The sequence below is a fragment of the Crocuta crocuta genome, unplaced genomic scaffold (assembly GCF_008692635.1).
Source record: "Crocuta crocuta isolate KB4526 unplaced genomic scaffold, BGI_CrCroc_1.0 scaffold506, whole genome shotgun sequence".
NCBI lineage: Eukaryota > Metazoa > Chordata > Mammalia > Carnivora > Hyaenidae > Crocuta > Crocuta crocuta.
This window is the reverse complement of record NW_027528991.1, coordinates 2,748,382-2,758,112: the sequence shown is the minus strand read 5'-3', so window position 1 is coordinate 2,758,112 and position 9,731 is coordinate 2,748,382. Positions and strand designations below refer to the sequence as shown.

The following is a 9,731-nucleotide window of genomic DNA, read 5'->3' as shown; positions in this document are numbered from 1 at the left end:
GGTTGAACATCTGACTCTTGATTTCAGCTCAGGTCATGATCTCACGGTTGGGGAGTTTGAGGCCTCTGTTGGGCTCTGTGCTGACAGCACGGATTCTCTCTCCAGCTCTCTCTGCCTTTCCCCTACTCTCTCTCTCTCTCTCAAAATAGATAAATATTTTTAGAAAACCCAAAAAAACCACAACAGCCAAAACCCCCTCTGCCCTTGCCCTTTCCGTGACACACCTGTGTGGCACCACCGCCTGCCTACGGGCGTGCCCAGGTGTCGAGAACTCGTGGCAATGGGGCAGGTCACCCTCATACGAGCACTTTTCTAGCTCACACGGCAGTGACTTTCCAGAACAAAACACTCAAATAATTTGCCTGACTCTGGGCTCACTACTAGAGGGAAAGGTAACGCGGGCGTATTGGTTTCCAGGTTACGAACGCGGAAAATGCTCTCCTGAGACTGCACTGAGGCCGCTAGTGGCGGCGGGCCCCACACCCCAGCAGGATGACAGGGGTTAGGGAGGCTCGGGAGTTTTCACACCAGCTGGCTTCTGCGTGTGGACCTTAACAGGTAATAAAACCTGGAATGCAGGGAGCAGCGAGGTGACGGGGCCCCGGGGGTGCAAAGCCGGCTTTCGCTCTGCTTTTGGCAACACGGGTGCCTGTTTCACATTCCCTCGGGACTTAGCGGGAACTCCAGGCGGGCTCAGAACCCTAGGGTCTGCGATCCGACCCGGCTCCGTCTCACCCACTCCCTACTGTCATTTCTGCTAATGCTCGACGGCTGCCAGCCATCCTGCCCTTTAAGCGCACGCCCGCCGATTTGGGAGGGGGCTGGGCCGACGCCGGGTAACCTCAAGGTGCCCGCGGCAGAGGCTGGTCCCGCACGCGCTCACGGGGGCAGGAGCAGTCGCTGAGCCGCGGGGAAGGCCACCCCCAAAGAAACTTGAGGCACACACGACACAGCCACTGCGTGAAGGCCACTCACGTCTTTGAGCGTGATGATGTTCGGATGCTGTCCGTATCTCAGGAGAATCTCGATCTCTTCCGAGGGGTCTCTCTTACTCTTGTCGATGATCTGGAACAAACGAGCACGTGACCTGAGGCTCCCGGGGCGTCTGCTGGCTCCGACCCTGTCTGGCTCCTCCTCCCCTCGGGCTCATGCCCACAGGATAACTTACAGCTGCCGAGAAGTTCATGGCAACCCTCCCTCCCACCGTTTACAAAACCCAGGCCCACAGGGCGCCTGGGGGGCTCAGTCGGTTGAGCGTCCGACTTCAGCTCAGGTCACGATCTCGCGGTTTGTGGGTTCAAGCCCCGCGNATGCAGGCCCAAACCTCAGACACGAATTGCAAACTATTGCAGGCTGGGTGGAGAGCGGGCTTCGGGGAGCTCACGCAGGCACCGCGTAACGGAAGGTGTTTTGAACCGCGGTGGCGGGCTCTGGTTGGTGGCCTGGGCACTCTGTCGTCCAGAATCGGCCCCCAGCTGCTGCTGGGTCTTACCTTACTCTGCGGCTATGCGCCAGCAACAAAGTGTGGCCACATGCATGGCTCTCCCTAGGGGCCAAGGGGCCGCTGTGGCTCAGACACACAAACGTCCCCTCCCCTCCGCCACCCAGCGTCCATAGCCCACTTCCTGGGATAACAGATAAAATCCTTCCTCCCGAGGAAACAGACGGCCTCCGACGACACAAGGTGTCATGAGCAGAAGCCTACGTCCAATGGGGACTCATCCGCGGTACATCACGGCCGATACCTTTGGAGGTGGCTTACTGTGCCCTCGCTTGCATTTTATGGGGATGGAACTGGTGGTGGAAGGGGACCCCATCCAAGTGACCCCACCCCACACGTGTTAGAGACAGTGCTCAGAAGAGTGCAAGCTGTTCTTGCAGATCAGCTTCACTTAATTTTAAAATATTTGCTCTTTTGGAGAATTTGGAATCGTCTGACCACTAGACCATGAGAGGGGTTTCCAGTGCTTTCTCTCACGTGAAAGTGTTTAAGTGGAGCTTTGTGTGAAACTCAACCTCTTTTCGGGGCGCCTGGGGGGCTCGGTCTGTTAAGTGTCCGACCTTCACTGAGGTCATGATCTCACGGTTCGTGGGTTCGAGCCCCGCGTCGGGCTCTGTGCTGACAGCTCGGAGCCTGGAGCTGCTTCGGATCCTGTGTCTCCCTCTCCCTCTGCCCCTTCCCTGCTCACACTGTCTCTGTCTCAAAAATAAGTAAACATTAAAAAACTAAAAAACAAAACAACTTCTTTGAACAGAGTCTTTGGCCGCGTCTGACCACCTGCCCCCCTTTGACCCTCCCTCACTGCCTCGGACAGTCGCCCTAGTTCCCACGCTCCTCTCTCCATCCCGGCCTTTTTTATTTTATTATTTTATNTCTGAGTGGGGGAGGGGCAGAGAGTGAGGGAAAGAGAGAGAGAATCCCAAGCAGAGTCCACTGTCAGCTCAGAGCCCGATGTGGGGCTCGGTCCCACGACCCTGAGATCATGCCCTGAGCCGAAATCAAGAGTCAGGCCCCTAGCCGACCGAGCCCCCCCCCCATGCCCCTCCGTCTCGGTTCTAAAGGCCCCAGCCAAGCTCCCAGCGCCGCAGCTGGGAGCCCAGGCACACGTGCTGCTAAATAAACAAAGGCTAAGCTCGCTTTCTGGAGACGCTTTTCTCTTCTCGCTACATTTAACTCCACTGAAGCCGGAGCTCGGCCCCCAGGTCCCTTCTGTCGTGGACAGAAGCCAGCAGCTGACGCAGCGTCCTCTGCGAAGGCTCGGTCGGCAGGCCGGGGCTTCCATGACGCCACGAAGGGCTCGGTGGGACGCTCTTTGAAATGTGAGATGGTTAAAGTACCTTACTGGATGTTTAAAAAATTAGTGGTAGATTCATTATTTTTTCAAATAAGATTTCATAATAAAAAATGCATTAGCATGAATCTGTTGATCACCCTCTCAGCGGAGCGGGATGCAGGAAGCCTTTTCTCTACGGCCAGTGGCCAGGGTTGGGGGGGCGGGGGCACAGCAGCTATGGGACCAGACGGGGCGGCTGCGCGGACACTCATCGGACAGGAGCTGGGGCTTTACCTTCCTCCGCCCTGGGGCACCTCCCGGTGGTGGGGGTGACCTGAAGCCGGGGGGTCAGGGAGGTGGGGAGGTGGGTGTGCAGGGGACACGGGCACCCTGCCTGGCAGGGAAGCCAGGTCTGAGGGTGGCGGGCACAGGACCCTGCAGCCGCCCGCCTGGCTCTCCACCCCCCCCATCTGGGCGGGGCTACACGTCCACGAGGTGACGCGTCTATTCAGGCACCTGGTGTTGATCCCGACTTTGTCGGCAAGTCCTGGCTGCTTTTAGCCACAAATCTTCTGGGATTTCCTTCTTTGAAAGGTAAGGAAGAAGGGTCTTAACAGAGACGCTGAGCCGGGAGGCGCGAGGACCGGTCGCTGAGCCCCCGAGGTCGAGGACGTTTAGGCGCGTCCGGGATGTTTAGACATTTCTTCTCTGTGGGACTGGCTCCTGGGACTGCCATCGTCAGGCTTGCCTCTGGCTCAGCAAAGTGCTGGCGGGTCAAGTCCCTTATTCCGAGAATAATACCGGTTTATAGTTTCTCGTGGGCAGCGCAGGAAGGGGTTCTCAGCACAGGTGCTTCTGAGCAAGGCCTCCTCTCGTCCAGGCTGGCGCTCAGGTGACCCTGACGGAGCGCAGGGGAGGAGTCGGGAGGAGCAGTCTGTGTCCTCTCATCCAGCAGGGGCCGCAGACAGCGAGCGGGACGCTGCCAGGGGTCAGCCACCCACCACGGCCCCGAGCAAGCTCCTCGGTGCCCTCCCTAAGGAGCTGTGCGCTTGCGGGGCCCGGTCGGCATCCCGTGGGCAAGGCCTCGCAGCAGAAGGCAAGGGGGCTCCCTCCGCAGGTGAAGCGCAGAGGTGCCGCTCCAGGGCACAGCAGGCGCCTGGGGGCTCAGTCAGGCGTCCGACTCCTGATTTCAGCTCAGGTCATGATCTCACGGCTTGTGAGTTCGGGCCCCACATCAGGCTCCACAAGCTGACCGTGCAGAGCCCGCTCGGGATTCTCTCTCTCCCTCTCTCTCTCTGCCCCTCCCCCAATGCGTGTGCATGCATGTGCACTCTCTCTCTCAAAATAAATAATTAACATTAAAGAAAGATCAATAACTTAAAGCTAAACACGATACTTCCAAAACCATGAGAACCGCTACATGTCACAGGTGCTCTGGGGCTGACGGCCGCTCTTGGCCGAGCCGAGGGCTGGCTCTGCCCTTGTCGGGGAGGCCAGTTCCCGCTCCATCCGCACGAGGGCCCCCTGCCCCCGAGCAGGAAGCGTGGAACTCCTCGGACCATCATTAGGTGAGCAGGAGCTTAACAGGGAAGGCACACGCCACCCTCATGTCCCAATGTCCGTCCGCTGGAATTTATCTGGGAGGTGTCCGCCCCCGTCCCCGACGGACGCTTTAGGCTGGGCCTTCCCCTTCAGCACCGCCGACATACGGGCTGGGCAATTCTTCACTGACAGGACACTGGGAGGGAGCGGCCTGGGCAGGCTGTCAAGCCTCTAGACCCCAGCGGCGGCTCCACCCCGGCTGTGACAAGCAGAATGTGTCGAACATGGCCGGTGTCCCTGGGGGCGAAGCCAGCCAGACCGATGAGGACTGCCCGACGCGGGAGCCCCGGCGCCCCGGTCACCATCCTACCTGCATGCACTTCTTTGCTCTTGACTCTGGGGGAGTTTCCGAATCGCCCGTGGAGTTGGGCGAGGAGGCTCCCCTGGCTCGGACTAGACTGTTTCTCAAAATGAGACAGACACCCTTTTCCATCCACGCAAGAATGGACGCCCGGGTCCCCACACTTTGCGTGCTAGCCGCGGTTAAGCATCACGCTGCCAGCTCTGCTATGCGTCAGCCAGGCAGCAGACACAGAAGGCCGAGGAATATTTCCATTCGGTTCTACCTGGAAAATGCCGACAAAGGGCAGGGCGGCGATTGTGGGATCTTAGAACACTCTGCTAACAAATGGGCCCATCTGGAAAACTGAGCTTTTTTTTTTTTTTAAATGTTTTTATTTATTTCTAGGAGAGAGAGAGAGACAGCGTGAGCAGGGGAGGGTGAGAGAGAGAGGGAGTCACAGACTGAAACAGGCTCCAGGCTCTGAGCTGGCAGTCAGCACAGAGCCCGACGCGGGGCTCGAACCCACGAACCGCGAGATCATGACCTAAGCGAAAGTCGGACGCTTAACCGACTAAGCCACCCAGGCGCCCCAAAACTGAGCTCTTTGCCTCGAAGTGCCTGCTGGTCCCGCAGCCCTTGAAGGAAATCCAAACCAGCAGTAATGAAGTGACAGTGGTCATTCCATCCAGTGGCTTACACAGCTCTGGGTCCAGGGGGCCTGCCCGGCGCTTGGGGGATTTAAGTACCTTCCAGACAAAAAACTACGACCTGCCGTGGTCTCGGTGAGGACTGGGGGGGCCCTGCCAGGCCCACCGCCTCCGTCTGTCCACGGAACTTCAAGGCTACAGAAGAGAAGCAGGAAGGTGCGGTTTCCTGTGGCACCGAGCTGCAGCCACGTGCCTGGCTTCTGAGCCCTGGGGCGAGATGTGTCAGAAGTTGCCAGCATGGCGCGGCCTCAACAAGAGTGTCAGGGATGGAGCTAAGGCCACGGACAAAGCCTAATTCAGACGGTGTTTTTATAAGAGCTGGATACGGGACAGTACGGGTAAACACACCACTGCCTCTGTCGACGGAGGTTTCTCTTCAGAGACACACACGCAGCTGATCGGCCGCACAGAGGCAGGCTGTTTTCTAGAAGGGCATCGTGGTCACTGGGCCGCCCCAACAATAGATGTGCTTCTCTGCGTGGGCTGGAAGCATCGATTGTTTCCAGAATTGCTGCCGGCCACCCGCTAAACTGCCCAAAGGAATTGTGTGAGAAGTGACCCGGGCAGAAGAAATTCTCCGAAGCCCATGTATGCCTGTGAAGCCTGTGTCTTGAAGCGCGAATGGAATGCTCTCATCGGAGCAGAGGGCAGGTGCGCGCCCCACGTCGGGCTCCAGGAGCAGCACCTGCCCAGGCAGATGGGGGTGGCCACACAGGTGCTCCTTTGAACTCTCCCGAGGGGGAGGAAACACGAAACTTCTCAGCAACCCAGGTCGTAGAAAGTCCCGGAAGCCCGCACGCCTGTGCCTCAGCGGTGACTGCGACACCACCTGGGGCTCCCGTGTGCACCCGCTGTAGACGCTGGGACGGTGAGCGGTGCCGTGCACTCTGCACCCTCCGCTCCGGGAAGCCCAGCTGCACGCCTTCCCTGGACGGCGAAGTGCCCCAGGCGTGGGCAGGCTGAGCGCGGAGAGCGCGCCCCTGGGACTCACACGCCGTCTCCTGTATTTCAAACACTCTTTCTCGTTAGAGGAACTTAAGACACACGTGTCCCTAAGCCATCACTTTCCAACCCAAACTAGACCGACGGCCTTTGATCTAGGTTTTTTTGGCTGGTGTCTTTTTCAGACAGAGCTAGGCATCTTTTCAGTGCCGGAAACGCTGGGTGGGGGTCCCCGGTGGGTGTGCACGCCCTTCTCAGGGGTCTCCCTCTTTGCAAAACCCGTTTTCACAACACAGTGTGGGGAATGGGTGAGGAGCCACGCAGGAACGGGTCACCACCTGCAGTCATCGTTTTGAACGGTTTCTTTGGAGGCCAGGAAAATCGCCGGACGGGCTTGCTCCTTCTACCCTGCTGCCTGCTGGAAGGTTCCCCCCACTGGGGGATGGGCAGGGACACGTGCTGCAGACAGCGTTGGGTTTGGCCATGACGACGCCACAGGCCGGACCCGGCTTCTCGAGTGTCGAGGTCAGTTCAGTGGGAACGCGGTGCAAGTAGACATCTCCCTCTTGTGGAGAGAATGTACCATGTACGCTTTTTACCTAAAGTAGGTCATGCTTTTAGCGGGAAGCTTTAGCTTTAGCCCATACCTTATCAACCAGAAAATGGAAGAAACTGGTGTTTGGGATTCCCAGATGAGATATCAGATGTAGCAACAATTACAGAGGCCAACGGCACTACTACGTAGAGACGGGATTCTAGGTCGTTACAGATCGTTATTACCATGACTTTTCATGGCGGAGAGTAAAATGGCCAGCTCTCTGCTTAGGTTTTCATAGGTTTAACCAGCTTACGCCTCTGTTGTTTCCTGAGTTAACTGTTGGGGACTCTGGCTTCCTCCTTCCTTCCCCGCCTCCCATCAAACACGGTGCCTGTCCCCTGGTGTATTTTCCAAAATACTGAGCACCCAGAGCTTCTATTCCAGAGTGCGCTGTATACCAAGCTACTTAAGGTGGGCGGTACTCAGATGTGGGATAAAACTGAAATCATTCCTGATTCGCAAAATAATTTTTGAATGGGTGACGTGGTATCAGAGCAGACCGAGCTCCGTCACGGGAGACCTGGGGAGGCGGTGACCGGGGAGGGAGGGGGCCGGCTCAGTCGTGCCCGCCGCGGCCAGCTCCGCGTTGCCCTGGCGCACGCACCGTCTTACCTTCACGGCGTACTCCGCCTCAGTCGCTTTATGCACACACCGCTTGCACACGGAGTAGGAGCCCACGCCAATGTCCTCCTTGATGTCGTAGCCGTCGGTGAAGTGTAAGTTGTTCCCGTGTAACTGCTGCGGAGAGAGGCCAAGAGCAGGGGCGGCCGTCAGGGCTCTCTGCGCAAGGGCGCAGCCACAGGGCACGTCCCCGAGGCCCGGGCCCACGTCGCTGGGCAGCAAGGGCTCCAGGCCGGCCTCCCCGCCCCCCTCGCCTCTCCAGTTACAGGCTTCATTCTTAGACACCGGCACAGTGTCCGCAGACTGGCCGCAGCCCCCGAAGACCTGAGAGCCCGAGAAAGCGGGCAGAAGCCCCTGCAGGTACCGGGCGTGCGGTTCCGATGCCCGAGGCGAGAGCGGCGCCTGGGTGTGCCAACATCCGCCTGGAAGTGCGGCCGCTCATGTCCCAGGCCTGGCCCACGGCTGCCGTGGCCACAAGCCCCGCACTGTGCACTCAGAGCACAGTCAGGAAGCCGCCCGGTACGGTCTACACTGCCACATCAAGTGTCCACGTTAGATGTGCTGTGGTTTCCCAAAAGGCTCTGGACACAGAATGTGGGGACCTAACGCCACTCAATTCCCCTGACCTGGTCCTTAAATAAAATGTCATCGCAAGTCCCTCAGAGAATGCTCTGGATCTGGTTACACTCACTGGGGGAAATCTTATAAAAATGTCATCGGAATCCACCTCCTAAAAGTCCATTTCACAACAAGGGAGTGGCAGCCACAAAGCACATCGCTCTCTCGGGTACCGGCCCAACTCCACGCGGTGAGGACGCCCCTGTCTGACGCCCGTGGGGGCTCCAGCTGCAGACGCGCCATGGGGACATTGTCATCAGCACTCTCCCCTTCGTTAGGAGGGGTGTGGGGCAGGGCGAAGAGCCACGGCTCGGGTCACCCTGAGCCTCAGTGACGCCCACGGGGCTGGGAAAGGGGCTGACGGAAGAAAGTGTGCCTGCCCCCCCGCCCACCAGCTCCCCGGTTGGCTCTGGGTCCGCGGAGGCCGTGGAGGCGGGCGGCGCGGGGTTACCTGCACGATGGGGTGGACCGTGGCTTTGTGCAGAAGATCCTGCGGCGAGGGCTCCTGGACCAGACTTGAGGCTACGAAGCTGAATCCTCGAAACAGATGATGTGCGTTGGCGCTGGGGGGAACGCCGGGTGAATCTGCAGANGGACGCCCCTGTCTGACGCCCGTGGGGGCTCCAGCTGCAGACGCGCCATGGGGACATTGTCATCAGCACTCTCCCCTTCGTTAGGAGGGGTGTGGGGCAGGGCGAAGAGCCACGGCTCGGGTCACCCTGAGCCTCAGTGACGCCCACGGGGCTGGGAAAGGGGCTGACGGAAGAAAGTGTGCCTGCCCCCCTCCCCCCACCGCCAGCTCCCAGGCTGGCTCTGGGTCCGCGGAGGCCGTGGAGGCGGGCGGCGCGGGGTTACCTGCACGATGGGGTGGACCGTGGCTTTGTGCAGAAGATCCTGCGGCGAGGGCTCCTGGACCAGACTTGAGGCTACGAAGCTGAATCCTCGAAACAGATGATGTGCGTTGGCGCTGGGGGGAACGCCGGGTGAATCTGCAGAAACAGCGAGAGAATTCAACCCCCGGGAGCCTCCTCGCTGGGGCTCTCCAGTCGCTTCGACTGAGTTCATTACATCACACAGTTTGCCTCTGAGCCAGGGACTCCCTGAAGCGCTAAGAGACGGAAAAGTCATTCTCTCTGTATTTATTTCTTAATAAGAGGGTAAGATTTTCTAATTTTTTTAAATGTTTTTATTTATTTCTGAGAGAGAGAGAGAAAGAGAGAGAGAGAGAGNAGAGAGAGAGAGAGAGACAGAATCTGAAACAGGCTCTAGGCTCTGAGCTGTCAGCACAGAGCCCGACGCGGGGCTCGAACCCACGAACCGTGAGATCATGACCTGAGCTGAAGTCAAACGCTTAACTGACTGAGCCCCCCAGGTGCCCCAAGAGGGTAGGATTTTCTAACAGAGCATGGCGGTGTGAAAGGGCAGCTGTAGCAGTGTGATTCTCAAACAGTGGATAATCCACATCCTGTATGTGAGATTTCTGGACGCTGAGTGGGAATGTCTTCCAATAGGCTTATACCATTTTCCCCTAAACTTAAGCCAATACTAAATACTAGTTTATATCCCCTGGACACGCGCAGATATCT

At 58.4% G+C, this 9,731-nt stretch overlaps 1 protein-coding gene across 1 annotated transcript in view; it reads right to left on the bottom strand.

The window, feature by feature from the left end:
• RPS6KA2 (ribosomal protein S6 kinase A2) overlaps positions 1 to 9,731 on the bottom strand; it is a 151,428-nt gene that overhangs the window by 13,982 nt on the left and 127,715 nt on the right. The window contains exons 13-15 of the mRNA XM_077757413.1: positions 9,001 to 9,134; positions 7,519 to 7,644; positions 976 to 1,065 (exon numbers count right to left, since the gene is read on the bottom strand). Coding sequence (XP_077613539.1) covers positions 976 to 1,065; positions 7,519 to 7,644; positions 9,001 to 9,134 — 350 coding nt within the window. The remainder of the gene's footprint in view (positions 1 to 975; positions 1,066 to 7,518; positions 7,645 to 9,000; positions 9,135 to 9,731) is intronic.